Source organism: Zosterops lateralis (assembly GCF_965231275.1).
Source record: "Zosterops lateralis genome assembly, chromosome: 3".
Classification (NCBI taxonomy): Eukaryota; Metazoa; Chordata; class Aves; order Passeriformes; family Zosteropidae; genus Zosterops; species Zosterops lateralis.
Genome location: NC_139764.1, coordinates 114,282,213 through 114,299,394, shown reverse-complemented (window position 1 = coordinate 114,299,394; position 17,182 = coordinate 114,282,213). Strand labels below are relative to the sequence as shown.

At 68.9% G+C, this 17,182-nt stretch overlaps 1 protein-coding gene across 2 annotated transcripts in view; it reads right to left on the bottom strand.

Moving 5' to 3' along the window:
* The window catches only part of DNMT3A (DNA methyltransferase 3 alpha), a gene marked incomplete at its 5' end in the record, with an annotated part of 34,342 nt that extends 21,013 nt beyond the window's left edge, over positions 1-13,329 (bottom strand). The window contains 3 exons of one of the 2 annotated variants that reach the window (XM_083857521.1): positions 536-860; positions 8,304-8,408; positions 13,261-13,329. In XM_083857521.1, the coding sequence (XP_083713647.1) occupies positions 536-860; positions 8,304-8,408; positions 13,261-13,329 (499 nt within the window). The remainder of the gene's footprint in view (positions 1-535; positions 861-8,303; positions 8,409-13,260) is intronic. The other variant, XM_083857522.1, reaches the window with a different exon arrangement.
* Positions 13,330-17,182: the final 3,853 nt, after the last annotated feature.

Below are 17,182 nucleotides of genomic sequence, written 5' to 3'. Positions count from 1 at the left end.
AGCCTGTCCCTGTCCCTCCTGTCCCTGAGGAGGCAGTGCTGGGCCTGGCACTGGGGGGTGGCTGCACTACCTGGACACCTCCTGACATGGCCCAGAAATGCCCTGGGACCCCTGGGACCCCCAGTGCTGAGCTGTGCTGAGCTGGGTGCTGGGACAGACCCCTCAGCAGGGTGCTGGCCCCCCTGCCCTGCCTGCTCCCTGAGCCAGCACCTCCCGTGGGCCCAGCAGGGGCAGGGCTGCCCTGGGGAGCTCTCACGGGTGGGCAGGGCTGTGCTGGCACCACGGGGCACCCAGCACAGGGACTGGTGTCCCTGTTCCTGCTGTCAGGAAGGTGACAATGGCACATGGGACAAGCAAGCAAGCCCCCCTCCCCCCGCTCCAACCTGCTGCCCCCAGCCCAAATCCCACATGGCACGGAGGGGCTCAGCCCTTCCTCCTCCTGCCCAGCCCAGAGCCCGGTGGAGCAGCACACTGGGGATCCCTGGGGGGCCGTGCCCTGGGGGGTTGGGGAGCCCCCCAAACGCCGAGCTCTTACTTTTCTCCGTGGCCTCCAGGAGTTTCCTCCTCCCGCGTTTCTTCTGGGGGTCGGAAGGGGCCAGCTCACCCTCATCGCCCGGGGCGTCCAGGCCCTCCTTGGGGGTGCAGCGGCCGTTCTCCAGCGCCCGGCCCGTCTCTCCATCCGCCAGACTCTCCGTCTCGTCCTCCTCGGGCCGCCCGCCCTTGGGGCTCCCCCCGGCCTCCTCGGCGTCCCCCTCCACGTCCCCGTTGGGCAGCGGCTCGGCGGGACTGGCCTCGGGGCAGGCCGGGGGGCACTTGGGCACGGCCGCCGTGTCTTTGGGGGTGTCACTGCTCTCCGCCTGCTGAGAGGGGGGCAAGGAGCTGCGGTTGGTGCTGGAGGCAGAGCCTGAAACGTGCCAGTCCCACCTCCTGCGTGCCAGGGGGCCTTGGGACACGGTGTCACAGCACCCTCAGGGCCAGGACGTGTAGGTGTGACACCCTCAGGACCAGGACACGTAGGTGTGACACCCTCAGGGCCAGGACGTGTAGGTGTGACACCCTCGTGGCCAGGACACGCTGCTGTGTCACCCTGAGGACCAGGACACTCCACCATGGCACCCTCAGGACCAGCACACACAGCGGTGTGTGACATCCTCAGGGACCAGGACACATTTCCATGACCTGCTCGGGGCCAGGACACAATGTCCCTGCACCCTCAGGACATGGAGAGTGGCAAGATACCTTTGGGACAATTACAAATGCTGTGACATCCTCAGGACCGTAACAAAAGGTGACACGAGGATCAGGACATGGAGCCACAGGACCAGGACACAAGGACATGGCACCTTTTGGGCTGGGATACAACACCATGACACCCTCAGGACACAGGGACATGACACTGCAGGGACCTGGACATGCCATGACACGCTCAGGACCAGGACACAGGGACAGGACACGTCCAGAGCAAGGTGCCACAGCACTCTGGGGACAGGACACGGGCCATGGTGCCATCCAGACCAGAACACGCTGGGATGTGCCCCAGGTGTCCTGTGGGCAGAGGGGACACTGGCACTGCCCATCCTGCCTGGTGCACCTGTGCCACCATGCTGGGGTGAGAGGACGGCAAGGGGACAGCGAGGGGACAGCGAGGGGACAGCAAGGGGAAGCAAAGGGACAGCAAAGGGAGCCCCTTGTTGTGGCCCATGGGACAGGGGTGTGTGTTAGGGACAGGCAGAGCCAAGCCCCGTGCTAACCTCATGACACACACATGTGCAGGTGTGTGTGTGACAGGTGTGTGTGTCAGATGTGTGTGTGTGCGACAGGTGTGTGTGACAGGTGTAAGTGTGTGACAGGTGTATGTGTGTGACGTGTGTGACACATGTGTGTGTGACAGGTGAGTGTGTGACATGTGTGTTTGACAGGTGTGTGATGTGTGAGTGTGACACGTGTGACAGGTGTGTGTGACAGGTGTGTGTGTGACATGTGTGTGACAGGTGTGTGTGTGAGACAGGTGTGTGTGTGACATGTGTGTGTGACATGTATGTGACAGAGGTGTGTGTGTGACAGGTGTGTGTGTGACAGGTGTGTGTGACAGGTGTGTGTGACATTGTGTGCGACAGGTGTGTGTGACACGTGTGTATGTGTGTGACAGGTGTGTGTGTGTGACAGGTGTGTGTGTGACATGTATGTGACAGGCAGTACCAGCACTGCAGGACACACGTCACTGTCCCTAGGGCTGGGCACAGTGTCACAGCAGGGACCAAGCCCCAGGTGGACTCTGGGGTGGCTGTGCCAGTGCTCAGACACCTGTGCCAGCCCCGGCACCAGCCCCGGCACGGGCAGTGCCACAGGGCTGGGCTGGCATCGTGGGCCCTGCCGTGCACCAGCCTGGGCAGGGCTATGGCACAGCCTGGTACAGTCAGCACAGCACAGCTCAGCACAGCCTGGCACAGCTCAGTTAGGCACAGCTCAAAGCACAGCTCAGCACAGCTCAACACAGCTCAGCACAGCTCGGCACAGCACAGCAGAGTTCAGTTAAGCACAGCTCGGCACAGCCTGGCACAGCTCAGTTAGGCACAGCTCAAAGCACAGCTCAGCACAGCTCAACACAGCTCAGCACAGCTCGGCACAGCACAGCAGAGTTCAGTTAAGCACAGCTCGGCACAGCACAGCACAACTCAGTTCAGCACAGCTCAGCACAGCCTGGCACAGCTCAGTTAGGCACAGCTCGGCACAGCACAGCACAGCTCAGTTCAGCACAGCTCAGCACAGCTCGGCACAGCCTGGCACAGCTCAGTTAGGCACAGCTCAAAGCACAGCTCAGCACAGCTCAGCATAGCTTGACACAGCACAGCACAACTCAGTTCAGCACAGCTCAATTAAGTACAGTTCAGCACAGTTCAGCACAGCTCAGCACAGCACAGCTTGGCACAGCCTGGCACAGCTCAGTTCAGCACAGCACTGCTCAATTAAGTACAGCTCAGTCAAGCACAGCTCAGTTAAGCCCAGCCCAGCCCAGCCCAGCGTTTCCCTGGCCAGGGACAGTGACAGTGCTGCTGTGGCCCTGCAGAGCTGGTGCTGGCACAGCCCCGGCAGGGTGGGCACAGCCCCACTGTCCCCCCTCTTGGTGCCCTCCTGGGGGGTGCCGGGACACCCTTCCCTTGGAATTCACCCCTCCAGCCCCACGGAGCTGCTCAGGCACCGGCACCACTGCCACGGGCACAGGGTGACACCCTGGTGCCACCCCGGTGCCACCCCAGCACGGGCACTGGGCACCCCAGACAGACCTGGAGGTGCTGCCACACCCTCCTGGTGGCCCTGGTATCCTCCTGCAGCACAGGAGGGTGACAGGGTGGCACAGCGTGGTGACAGGGTGGCACAGTGTGGTGACAGGGTGGCACAGCGTGGTGACAGGGCATGGTGCCAGAGTGGCACAGTGTGGTGCCAGGGCGGCACGGTGTGGTGACAGGGTGGCACAGTGTGGTGCCAGGGCATGGTGACAGGGTGGCACAGCATGGTGACAGGGCATGGTGACAGGGTGGCACAGTGTGGTGACAGGGTGGCACAGTGTGGTGCCATGGCATGATGCTAGGGTGGCACGGTGTGGTGACAGGGTGGCACAGTGTGGTGACAGGGTGGCACAGCATGGTGACAGGATGGCACAGCGTGGTGACAGGGCATGGTGACAGGGTGGCACAGCGTGGTGACAGGGCATGATGCCAGGGTGGCACGGTGTGGTGACAGGGTGGCACAGTGTGGTGACAGGGTGGCACAGCGTGGTGCCAGGGCATGATGCCAGGGGGGCACAGTGTGGTGACAGGGTGGCATGGCATCGTGACAGGGCATGGTGACAGGGTGGCATGGCATGGTGACAGGGTGGCACAGCATGGTGACAGGGTGGCACGGTGGGCAGTTGGCCACAGGACCCTCCTGCCTTTCCCCAGTGAATTCCAGGTGCCACAATGGCCTGTTTGGTGCCAGGGCCCAGGGAGGGGACATGGCACTGCTGGTGTGAGCCAGGGGGCTCAGGGTGCTGCCCACCACCTCTGAGGGGCTGCTGGCACTGAGGGGGATGGCAGGTGACAGTCTGTCCCCCCCGAGGTCCCTATTCGTGCCACAGGGCACAGGAGCCCAGCACAGCATGTCCCCCTGGCCACTGCCACCTCTGCTGCCTCCTGCTCCCCCTGCCCAGCGCTGCCACCTCCCAGGAGCTGGGAAGGGGAGGATGAGAAGGTGCCAGTGAGGGGTCCAGGGGGGTCCAGGGGGGTCCAGGGGGTCCAGCAGCCCTGCTGTGCCCTCTGCCCATCCTGGCCTGGACCAGGGGAGGGCACGGAGCCCTGAGCAGACACTGGTGCCACTGGAGTGCTGTGACACCCCATGGACGAGGTGTCACTGTGCTGTGACACCCCATGGACGAGGCCACCCCGGGGCTGCCAGGGGCTGAGGGCCAGACCTGGCTGTGCCCAGCCAGGGGATGCTGCACCCCCAGGAGGGTCAGACACCACCAGGGGACACCTCAGTGTGGCCCGGGAGCAGCGCAGGGAGTGCACCCAGGGCAGGAGGGATGCCAGGGGGCAAATCCCCACCAGTCCCATGGGTACAGCCCCTGTCCCTGTCCCAGCAGCCCCAGCTGGCCCGGAGGGGCCCCGGTGCCGTTCCCGGTGCAGCTCCCGGGGGTCCCTGGCCCCGCTCCCGCCCCGCCTGGAGCCGCATCCGCGCCGAGAACAATCGCAGGGGCCGCGGGGCTTCCCGGGAGGAAACGGGAAGGCCGGGGATGTGCTGCGGTGTGGGGGCTGCTGCAGCCACGGCTGCGGGGCTTGGGGACCCGGGGGACACTCGGGGTGGCTGCAGGGCTCTGGGGTGGCTGCAGGGCTCTGGGGTGGCTCTGGGGCTCAGGGGTGGCTCAGGGGTGGCTCTGGGGTGGCTCTGGGGGGGCTGCAGGGCTCGGGGGGCGGGCTCTGGGCTGGTTCTGGGGCTCTGGGGGGGCTCAGAGGTGGCTGCAGGGCCCTCGGTGGCTCTGGGGCTCTGGGGTGGCTCTGGGGCTCAGGGGTGGCTGCGGGGCTCTGGGGTGACTCTGGGGCTCAGGGGGGGCTCTGGGGCTCAGGGGTGGCTGCAGGGCCCTGGGGGGGCTCTGGGGTGGCTCTGGGGGGGCTCTGGGGTGGCTGCAGGGCCCTGGGGTGGCTCTGGGGCTCTGGGGGGGCTGTGGGGTGACTCTGGGGCTCAGGGGTGGCTGCAGGACCCTGGGGTGGCTCTGGGGCTCTGGTGTGGCTGCAGGGCTCTGGGGGGGCTCTGGGGCTCTGGGGAGGCTCTGGGGGGCTCTGGGGTGGCTGCAGGGCTCTCTGGTGGCTGCAGGGCTCTGGGCTGGCTCTGGGGCTCTGGGGTGGCTCTGGGGGGGCTCTGGGGGGCTCTGGGGGGGCTCTGGGGGGCTCTCTGGTGGCTGCAGGGCTCTGAGGGGGCTGTGGAGCTCTGGGGCTCAGGGGGGCTGCGGGAACTCAGCCACCCCTGGCTGGTTTGGGCCCTGGGGGGCTCAGCTGGGGACACGGTGGCACAGGCCCCTCTGGTGCTGCAGGCTCTGGTGGTGGCACCAGCACTGACCGTCACCACCGGGCAATGCCCAGGAGCTGTGCCGGGCAGGAGGGGCTGGGATGGCACTGCCAGGACAGGACAGGCACCGTGTCCCCTCCTGTGACATCCTGCCGGGACAGGGACACCCAGCCCACCCTACAGCACGGCCGGATTGCCCTGGTGTGTCCCATCCACCCCAAACCCCCTGCCAGCCCTGCACAGCCGCCCTGGCCAAAGGTGGCACCGCAGCCCCCCTACCTGGGCCAGGACTGGAGCCCTGTCCCCCGTTCCCCGTTGCCACCAGCACGTCCTGGTTCCACCACCCACGCTGGGCTGGGGGAAAAACGGGACCCAGGCCGTGGTCTGTCCCCTCCCGGAGCTCCGGAGCCCAGCCCGGCCCCGAGAAGGGCCGGCAGAGGAGCCTTCCTGCCCACCCACCCACCCACCCACCCGCTTCCTCTGCCTGCCGGGCCCTGGGAACAAGTGCTGCCTTTCTCCGGCTCCCTCCCCTAGGCTGGGCCCCCGCCAAGGCGGCTGCTCTGCCGGGAGCTGAAGGGCCCCGTGTCCTCCCCACTGCCCTGGGGACACTGGGGGACACTGGGGACACTCCTCAAAGAGGGGTGACTGATGGGGGTCAGTGCCTGGGGACTCTCATGGCCACCCCAGGCCAGGGAAGGTGCCCCTGTCACCCACAGAGCCACCCACCCCACTGAGGGGTGTCCCTCTGCCAGGCACAGCTGGCACTGGGGACACTGGTCACAGAGCCACGGCATGGCACTGATGGCCTGGCACTGCATGGCTCAGCACGGCACAGCACAGCACAGCCTGGCACCGATGGCCTGGCACTGCATGGCTCAGCACGGCACAGCACAGCACAGCCTGGCACTGATGGCCTGGCACTGCATGGCTCAGCACGGCACAGCACAGCCTGGCACTGATGGCCTGGCACTGCATGGCTCAGCACGGCACAGCACAGCCTGGCACTGATGGCCTGGCACTGCATGGCTCAGCACGGCACAGCACAGCCTGGCACTGATGGCCTGGCACCGCATGGCTCAGCATGGCACAGCACAGGACAGCCTGGCACGGCTTGGCATGGCCTGGCACAGCTCCCTGACACCATGAGACCCGTCCCCACAGGGCTGTGCCCAGCCAGCCCCCTGCCAGTCCCCTCCCTGTCACCCTGTGTCCTCTCACACCTCACCAGGCACAGGGCAAGGCTCCCCCGGGCACAGGCACCCCAGGGTGGCACCCCCAGAGCCAGCCTGGTGCCCATGGCATGTGCCAGCTCCCCTCAGCCTGCCCTGGTGCCCCCTGGCACAGCGGGCTCTCCTTAGGGGGGAGATTTTTAGTAGCTCAGTCCATAGGGGCTTCCCTGGGCTCCTGGCAGTGTTTCCTGGGGCTGGCCATGCCAGCTCTGCTCTCCTGGCACTGGGGGCTGCTGGCCAAAGGGCCAGTTCTGGCACCAGAACCAGCACCAGAACCAGCACCAGCTCTGGCACCAGAACCAGCACCAGAACCAGCACCAGCTCTGGCACCAGCACAGGCACAGTTTTGGGTGTGCTGCAGCACACAGGGACAGGCACCCACATGTGCCCGGTGTCCTGGCATTGTCACCGTCCCTGCAGGTGCCCTGGCACTGCTGTCACCCCTCCACGGTGCCGGGGGGTTCCTGGGGCCGCCGGCTCCTCTGGCCAGAGCCCTCCTGGCTCGCAGGCCCCGGCTGTTCCCGCGGCTTCTCCCTTGCTCCCGTGCCAGCATTGTTCTTCCAGCACGGCTCCCCCCGCCCCGGCACGTTCCTCCCGGCTTTCCCGGGGCCAGGGCCAGAGCACAGCCCTGCACACCCAGCTGACACTGCCCCGGCTCTCCCGGGCCCCTGGCACCGGCTGGGCAAAGATCAGGGATCATGGGGACAGGCGGCTTGGGCTTGAAACGTCCCAGCACAGGGTTAACCCTTTCGGCCGCCAGAAACTTTTCCAGAAAGGATTTGCAGCCTTTTAACAGTGAAGGTGCCTCAGGTGTGTTTGTGCCCCAGGCCCTGCTCGTTCCCCTGGCTCAGTCATCCCCCTGGGCCTGTTTGTCACCCCTCTGTCCCCTCCTGGGGACACTGAGTGAGCCTGGGAGACTAAGGGCACCTTCCCCCTGAGCCTTCAGCACCCAGAGGAACCTGCTCCTCCACTCACACCGAATTCAGCCTGTGCCACCTGGCCACCCCACAAGGAGGGAGCCACTGAGGCTCCCCAGTGCCACTGGGACACACCGTGGCTTGAAAGGGATGAGCCACCAGTGTCCTCAGCCCCCCGTGCCCTGTCCCAAAGCACCCCTGACAGCCCTGAGCACCCCATGGCTCCCCAGCTGACCCCGGTGGGCTCAGGACCCCAGAGAGCTGAGCCAGCCCCGAGTGCTGGGTGGGCACTGCCCGTGGGCAGGAGCCAGGGAGGCCCTCAGGGGCTGGGGGGCTCTGCAGCCCTGGCCCAGCACCCCAGGGTGTGAATGCACACTGGGACCTCGAGCAGAACCACACGGAGCAGGACGGTGCCACCAGGCACAGGAGGGCTCACTGGGGGCCGTGGGGAGGGCACAGCCCCTCCAGCTGCCCTGGGGTCTCCTCTGGCTCAGCCCCCTGGCACACAGGACAGCCAGGCCAGCCCCCAGGAGGTGAGATCTGCCCCCAGTGTGGCCTCAGGGCAGGACAGCCCCACGGGGGGACACCCCACGCCCCCCACCTGGACCTGGCTCACCTGGGCATGTTTGCGCTTCCGCCCCGGCCGCCCGGCTTTCCTCATGGGCGTCCCCGGCTCCTGCTTCTCCTCCTTGCTGGGGTTCTCCTCGGGCTCCTCTTCCCCCTGCGGGCCGGACACAGACAGGAGGGTTACCCTACTGGGCAGCCCGGGCTGGGCACGGCTCCACTCCTCCTCGGACCCCACCGGGCAGCCTGGGCTGGGCACGGCTCCACTCCTGCTCAGACCCCACCGGGCAGCCCGGGCTGGGCACGGCTCCACTCCTGCTCAGACCCCACCGGGCAGCCCGGGCTGGGCACGGCTCCACTCCTGCTCAGACCCCACCGGGCAGCCTGGGCTGGGCACGGCTCCACTCCTGCTCAGACCCCACCGGGCAGCCTGGGCTGGGCACGGCTCCACTCCTGCTCGGACCCCACCGGGCAGCCCAGGCTGGGCACGGCTCCACTCCTGCTCAGACCCCACCAGGCAGCCCAGGCTGGGCACGGTGCCACAGGGGGACCTGCCCAGAGCCTCGTGGCACCACTGGGCCAGCAGCACTGGGACACCCAGAAAGGTGACAGCACCTCCTGCCACACCTGTGGCTGTGGCACAGACCTGGGATTCTCACTGGGTTACCCTTCTGTGCCACTGCTGCCACCCCCCAAACCCCGCAGGCTCAGGGCAGGGGGGTTCCTGCACAGGGAACGCAGCGAGGGCTGCACAGACACGTCACAGCACGGGCCTGCAGGCAGCCACGAGGCTCCCTGGGGACAAAGGCCAGCAGCAGCAGCCGGGTGCCCTCGCAGCAGGCAGCTGCCAGCTCTGGGGACCCCTCTGTGCCCTGGAGCAGCTGGCAGTGCCCCGTGCCCTGTCCCCGTGTGGTGGCCCTGGCGCTGGCAGCACGCATGTGCCAGCATGGCGGAGCTGCAGCAGCAACAGCAGCTCCAGGAAATGAACCTGCTCCCCGTGCTGAGGCTGCAGCACCGCCTGCAGTGCCGGGGGGACACCGGGGGGACACCGGGGGGACATCGAGGGGACACCGGGAGGACGCGGGGGGCAAGGGGGGCGCGAGGCCCCGGCACGGCGCGGGGTGGGTTTCACCTGAGCCCCAGAAGATCTCGGCGGCGGCAGCCAAGCAGGAAGAGGCCGCGGAGGGGGAGCAGGGGAAGGAGGAGAGGCCGGTGGGGGGCTGGTGAGGGAGAGGCCAGGGAGGGGATGGGGCTGGCAGCCAGACAAGCGCCGGCATCCAGCTGCAGCCGCGCGGCCCCGCGCCCCGGCACAGGCCGCGTTCCTGCCCCGGGTCCCCCCGAGCTCCGTGGGGATGCAGCTGGAACATCCCTGTGGGCCCAGCACCAAGATCCCACGGCGTTGGGACACACTGCGTCCCAGTGCCCCACGGCCACCGTGCCCCCATTTGTGGTCCCCAAAGCTGCTCCCTCTGTGCCACCCAGCCCAGCCCAGGCTCAGCTGCATCCCCTGCCCGTCGCTGCCCGTCTCCCCTGCCTGCCCTTGGTGCATGTGGGATGCACGGGAGCCACGTGTAGGTCTGTCCCCAGCCCTCGGGGTGTCCCTGCAGAACTGTGCTTGTCCCAGCCCCACTCGCCTGCCTGTGGGGCTGGGCAGCCTCCAGCCCCCTGCACAGACCCTCCAGCCCTGCACAGATCCTCCAGCCCTGCACAGACCCTCCAGCCCTGCAAGGACCCCCCAGGCCCATGTGGGGACCCCCCAGCCCTGGCACCTGCTGGCACTGCCAGGGCTGGATGGGGACAGGAGACACCACAGCACACAGGGCTGGGCCCCACTCCCCAGTGCCATCCCGGCTGGAAAGTTTTGGGGCAGCTCCAAGGACGATGCCAGGATCCCAGACCCAGCACCATCCTGACGCAGAAGTGCCTCAGGGGGATTCTGGGGGTCTCTGCCCCACAGGCCCCTGCCAGGGCAGCACCAAGGAGCCCAGGCCAGCCCCAGTGACACCCTGGCACTTGTCCCTCTGCCCCAGTGCTCCCCTGGCTGCTGCCCCTCACCACAGTTCAGCTCACCCTGGCAGTGTTTACAGTGGATGTACATGAAAGATTTGGGGGTGTCAGGTGCACCAGGGGGCAGCCAGGCCTCCCCTGGCTAGCAGAGGATGCAGCTGGGGAGCACCCAGTGGGTGCCAGAGGGTGAAAAGATGGAGGGACAGAGCTCAGAGGGCGAAAAGATGGAGGGACAGAGCTCAGAGGGCTGCCATGGTGGGGGAACAGCAGGATCCCTGCTGCAGGGCCAGGGAGATGCTCCCAGCACCGATCAGGACAGGGAAACCCCCCTGGAGCTCAGCCAGCACCCCAAAGCAGGGCAGGAGCCTGGGCAGCCTGGGCAGGGCTGGGCAAGGGGCTCCAGGGGGGCTCTGCTCCCCCAGCCCGGCAGAGGGGCCGGTACCGCAGCCCCCCCTCCCCTCCTCCTGTATCCCGCGGGGAGCTGAGTCATCCCCATCCCCATCCCATCCCCATTCCATCCGCATCCCCATCCCATCCCATCCCATCCCATCCCCATCCCATCCCATCCCCATCCCATCCCATCCCATCCCCATCCCATCCCATCCCCATCCCATCCCATCCCATCCCCATCCCATCCCATCCCCATCCCATCCCATCCCATCCCCATCCCATCCCATCCCCATCCCATCCCATCCCCATCCCATCCCATCCCATCCCCATCCCATCCCATTCCATCCGCATCCCCATCCCATCCCATCCCCATCCCATCCCATCCCATCCACACCCCATCCCATCCACATCCCATCCCATCCCCATCCCCATCCCTGTGTTCCCATCCCATTCCCATCCCATCCCATCCCCGGTCCCGCCCGGCCCGCGGGGCTCCGTGGCACGTCCCCGGTGCGGCTCCTGCGCCGCTGCCAAGCAACAACCAGCAGCCGGGGGGAACGGGCTGAGCTGCGGCATGACGCAGTGCTGGGGAGCCGCGGCACCGGGGACACCGGGGACACCGGGGACACCGGAGACACCGGGCACGGACACCCGCCCGCCGGGAGCGGGGCTGGGGAGCCGCCGGAGGTGTCGGGGGAGGCTTGGCCCCGCCGGCCCCGCTCCGCACGGGTCACCCCGGCGTGGGGCCGCGGGGGAGGAGGCGCCGCGTCCGGCGGGGTCAGCCCAGGACAGCGCCGGGAGGGAGGGGGACAGCCCGGGCACCGCCATGGACCGGGGAGAGGGGCTGCGGGGGCACTGCCACGGCTCTGTCCTGTGCCCTGTGCCCAGGGATGTGGGGCTGCAGTGGGCACTGCCACAGCCTGGGGATGTGGGGCTGCGGTGGACACAGCCACGGCTCTGTCCCATGCCCTGTACCCAGGGATATGGGGCTGCGGTGGGCACTGCCATGGCCCGGTGATGTGGGGCTGTGGTGAGCACTGCCATGGCTCTGCCCTGTGCCCAGGGCTGCAATGGGCACTGCCACAGCTGTGTCCTGTGTCCGAGGCTGCAGTGAGCACTGCCACGGCCCTATGTCCGGGGGCTCTGTCCTGTGCCCTGTGCCCAGGGCTGCAGTGAGCACTGCCACAGCCCTGCCCTGTGCCCCATGTGCTCCCAAAACCACCACAAAGCCGGGGGGCTGCTCACCCACCCCGTTCCCAGCTCCAGCCCACGACACTGCAGGGCAAGGACAAGGAAAGACCAACCCGCCCCAGGGGTACCTGTGACCCCAGGTGTGCCAACAGTGGGCTGGGCACATCCTGGGGGACACACGGCACAGCCCAGGGGACACATCCCAGGGGACACATCCCAAGGGACACACAGCACATCCCAGGGGACACACGGCACATCCCAGGGGACACTCAGGACATCTCAGGGGACACATGGGCACATCCCAGGGGACACATCCCAGGGGACACATGGGCACATCCCAGGGGACACACAGCACACCCCAAAGGACACAGGGGCACATCCCAGGGGACACACAGCACACCCCAAAGGACACACAGCACACCCCAAAGGACACACGGCACACCCCAGGGGACACTCAGCACATCCCAGGGGACACACAGCACACCCCAGAGGACACACAGCACATCCCAGAGGACACACGGCACACCCCAAAGGACACACAGCACACCCCAAAGGACACACGGCACACCCCAGGGGACACACAGCACATCCCAGGGGACACAGGACACCCCAAAGGACACAGGGCACACCCCAGGGGACACAGGGGCACATCCCAGCAGACACACTGCCCAGTCCCCAGGAGCAATGGCTGGAGGAGGATGGGCAGCACCGCTGTGCCATTCCAGCGTGACCCAGCCGGCCGGGAGGAACTGGGATGACCCCGGCCTGGCAGTGGCCGCAGTGGGCCGGTGTCCAGCTGGCCGCAGCCCCGGTCCCCACGCCTGGCCCAGCCCTGCCCTGAGCTGCTGGACACTGCCCCACAGGAAGAGCAACGCCTTTGCCAGCCCTGGTACCGGGAGTGGCCACCCTGGCCCGGCCCTCCTGAGCCTGGTGCCACACCTGGAGGAGCTGCAGGGACCCCCGGAACGGGCGGGACCCCCATGAAGGGGAGCAGGGCTGGGAGAGGGTTACAGGGCCAGCACAGGGCAGGACCCAGGACACACTCCAGGGCAGGACGGGGCACAGACCCAGCACACGCTGCAGGGCAGCACAGGGCAGGACCCAGCACAGGCTCCAGGGCAGGACATCCCCATCCCGGGGGACACAGCCCTCCCGGGGTCACCCCCGCCCTGTCCCCGCAGCCGAGAGGTGACAGCAGGTCTCTGTGCACTCCCCAGCGCCAGGAATAGCTCAATCCGCGCTAATCCCGCCCGCGGCTCAGCCTGTCCCGGCTCCCCCCGCCCGGCAGGGGCTGGGCTGTGCCTGGGGGGGCCCCCAGCCCCTTCCTTCTCCCGCGGGCCGGGCAGGAACCGAACCCCAGAGCCCCCAGAGAGCCCCCAGAGAGCCCCCAGAGCCCCCAGAGCGCCCCCCAGCCCCCGTACCTTGTGCGTGTCCAGCGCCTCCCGGCTGGGCGCGGGGCTGGTGGTGTCCAGGGTCCCGCTGGACGGCATCGTGCGCCTCGGGGCCGGGCGGCCGCCGCCTCGTCAGCACCTGAGCGGGCCCCGCCGCGCCGAGGAGGGTCCGGGGCCGTCCCCCGCCGCCTGCCTGGATCCTCCTGCCCCTGCGGGGAGCGGACAGGCCGGGGGTGAGGGGAGGATGCTCCCGCCCCGCCGCCCCCCGGCCCGGCCCCAGCCCCGGCAATTATTAACGCGCCTCAGCCTTGACTCCTTCCCCGCCCGAGCCCCGCAGTGCCCCAGCCCGCGACCCCCGCCGGGGGGCACAGGGTGGGGTGCGGGGTGAGGGGTGAGGGGGGCACAGTGGGGTGCACAGGGTGGGTGAGGGGTGAGGGGTGAGGGGGGCACAGCACGGGGTGCGGCGTGGGGAGCTGTGTGGGGCACAGGGTGTGAGGTGTGAGGTGTGGGGAGCCCACAGGGGTGCAGGGTGCAGTGTCCATGGTGTGGGATGCAGGGTGTGGGGTGTGGGGTGCAGGGTGTGCGGCACAGGGTGCAGGGTGTGGGGTGCAGAGTGTGTGGCATAGTGTCCATGGGGTGCAGGGTGCAGGCTGTGGGGTGCAGGGCACACTGTCCATAGTGTGGGGCACAGTGGTGTGGAGTGCAGGGTGCAGGGTCCAGAAGCCGCAGGGCTGTGGGGTGCAGGATGTGGGGCTCAGGGTGCAGGGTGTGGGGTGCAGGGTGATGGGTGTAGTGTCTGTGGTGTGGGGCACAGGGCACAGGGTGCAGGGCACAGTGTCCATGGTGTGGAGTGCAGGGTGTGGGGCACAGTGTCCATGGTATGGGGTGCAGGGTGCAGGGCACAGGGCACAGGGTGCAGGGCACAGTGTCCATGGTGTGGGGTGCAGGGTGCAGGGCACAGGGCACAGGGTGCAGGGCACAGTGTCCATGGTGTGGGGTGCAGGGTGTGGGGCACAGTGTCCATGGGGTGCAGGGTGCAGGGCACAGGGCACAGGGTGCAGGGCACAGTGTCCATGGTGTGGGGTGCAGGGTTTGGGGCACAGTGTCCATGGTGTGGGGTGCAGGGTGTGGGGCACAGTGTCCACGGTGTGGGGTGCAGGGTGTGGGGCACAGGGTGCAGGGTGTGGGGCACAGTGTCCATGGTGTGGGGTGCAGGGTGTGGGGCACAGTGTCCATGGTGTGGGGTGCAGGGTGTGGGGCACAGGGTGCAGGGTGTGGGGCACAGTGTCCATGGTGTGGGGTGCAGGGTTTGGGGCACAGTGTCCACGGTGTGGGGTGCAGGGTGTGGGGCACAGTGTCCACGGTGTGGGGTGCAGGGTGCAGGGCTCGGGGTGCACAGCACAGGGTGATGGGTGTAGTGTCTGTGGTGTGGGGCACAGTGTCCATGGGGTGCAGGGTGCAGGGCACAGGGCACAGGGTGCAGGGCACAGTGTCCATGGTGTGGGGTGCAGGGTGTGGGGCACAGTGTCCATGGTGTGGGGTGCAGGGTGTGGGGCACAGTGTCCACGGTGTGGGGTGCAGGGTGCAGGGCTCGGGGTGCACAGCACAGGGTGATGGGTGCACACGGTGGTGTGGGGCACCCAGTGCATGTTTTGGGGTGTGTCGTGCACCTTGGGAGGTGCAGGGAGGGGCGTTGTGCAGTGTGGGGTACGAGGGGTGCAGTGTGCATTTTGTGGGGTGCAGGGTGCGGGGATAGCAGGGGCTGTGGGGTGCAGGGTGCAGGGGCAGCAGGGCTATGGGGTACAGCAGGGCTGTGGGGTGCAGAGTGTGGGGTGCAGGGTGTGGGGGGTAGCAGGGGCTGTGGGGTGCAGGGTGCAGGGCAGGGGGTGCGGGACAGCCAGTGCAGGGTGTGGGGTGCACAGGGCACGGGGCAGGGTTTGGGGTGCAGGGTTTGGGGTGCACGGGGCAGGGTTTGGGGTGCATGGGGCAGGGTGTGGGAGGTGCAGGGGGCACGGGGCAGGGTTTGGGGTGCAGGGTTTGGGGTGCAGGGTTTGGGGTGCAGGGGGCACGGGGCAGGGTTTGGGGTGCAGGGTTTGGGGTGCACGGGGCAGGGTGTGGGAGGTGCAGGGGGCACGGGGCAGGGTTTGGGGTGCACGGGGCAGGGTTTGGGGTGCACAGGGCACAGGGCAGGGTTTGGGGTGCAGGGGGCACGGGGCAGGGTTTGGGGTGCACAGGGCACGGGGCAGGGTTTGGGGTGCAGGGTTTGGAGTGCAGGGTTTGGGGTGCAGGGGGCACGGGGCAGGGTTTGGGGTGCAGGGTTTGGGGTGCACGGGGCAGGGTGTGGGGTGCAGGCTGTGTGGGCTCTGCACGGTGCAGGATGTGTGGGGGGCTGGGGGCAGGCTATGGGGCGCTGGCAGTGGGGAGGGCTGGGAGGTGCAGGGCTGTGGGGTGCAAAGGGCAGGACTGGGGGGGCCCAGGAGCCCAGGGGGTGCTGCCTGTGGGTTCTGGCTGCAGGGACCTGGGGCACGGTGGCTGTGGGGTGCAGGTGCAGGGTCCCGGCTGTGGGGTCGGGGGGGTGCAGGGTGTGTGGGACGGGCTGTGGGTGCAGGGTGCGGGGTCTGGGGGGTGTAGGGTGCGGGGTCCCGGTGCAGGGTCTGGGGGCCGGTGCAGGGGCCGGGGCCGGGGCGGGGGGCCAGGGGCCGGTGCGGGGGGCGGGCTATGGGGTCTGGGGGGTCCCGGTGCGGGGGTCCCGGTGCGGGGTCTGGGGGGGGTGCAGGGTGCGGGGTCTCGGTGCAGGGTCCCGATGCGGGGGGCGGGCTATGGGGTCTGGGGGGTCCCGGTGCGGGGTCCCGGGTCCCGGTGCGGGGTCGGGGGCAGTGCGGGGTCCCGGTGCGAGGGTCCCGGTGCGGGGTCCGGGGCCGGTGCGGGGGTCTGGGGGGTCCCGGTGCGGGGTCCCGGGTCCCGGTGCGGGGTCGGGTCCCGGTGCGGGGTCCCGGTGCGGGGTCGGGGGCCGGTGCGGGGGTCCCGGTGCGGGTCCGGGCCGCGGGGGAGGCGCCAGCCGGCACCTGTTGCTATGGCAAACGCTGCATTCGCCATGGCCGGGGCCGCTGTTGCCTTTGGCACCGGAGCCGCAATTTGTTTCTAGAGCTTTCCAGCCGCAGCCGTTCCCAGCGGCGGGCGGGGGGCTCGGGCGGGGGCTCGGGGGGGGGCGGGGAGGGCAGGACGCCGCTCTGGGCCCCTCTCCCACCCCACACATCCCACCCCGGCCCGCGGGGGGTCCCGGGGGGGCCGCGGCCGCCCCCCGACACGGCCCCGGGGGGATTCCGGGATTGGGGGCGCCGGGCCGGGGACAGGTGGGGAGGGGGCTCGGCCCTGCCGGCCCCAGGGACCCCTGAAGGGCCCCTCCGGCTGCGGGGCCGGGGGAGGTGGGGCAGGGACGGGGAGAGCAGGGGAGGGGAGGGTTTGGGGTGCGGGATGGGATGCGAGCCGGGGCTATGGGGTGCGGGAGGTGCGGGATGGGGCAGAGGGAGGGTTTGGGGTGCGGGATGGGGGTTTGGGGTGCGGGATGGGGGTGCAGGACGCCGGACGGGGCTGCGGGCTGTACCCCCGGGCACTGCCCCCTGCGAGGGGCTCCCCGGCCCTCCCCTCCCCTCCCCTCCCCAGCGCGGGGAGCCCCGGGGGAAGCCCCGGCCCCATCCCCGGCCCATCCCTGTCCCCATCCCCGGCCCATCCCTGTCCCCATCCCTGTCCCCATCCCTGTCCCCATCCCCGGCCCGGGGCTGCCCCGGCGGTTCCCCTGGGGACACGGGCCCGGTACCCGGCCCTGGCTGCCCGGCGGGGAGGGGCCGGCACTGGGCTCCCCCCGCAGCCCCCGGACACGGCCCTGGGGCCCGTCACCCTGTCAGCGGCTGTGCCACGGCTCGGCACGGCTCGGTACATCACGGCACGGCTC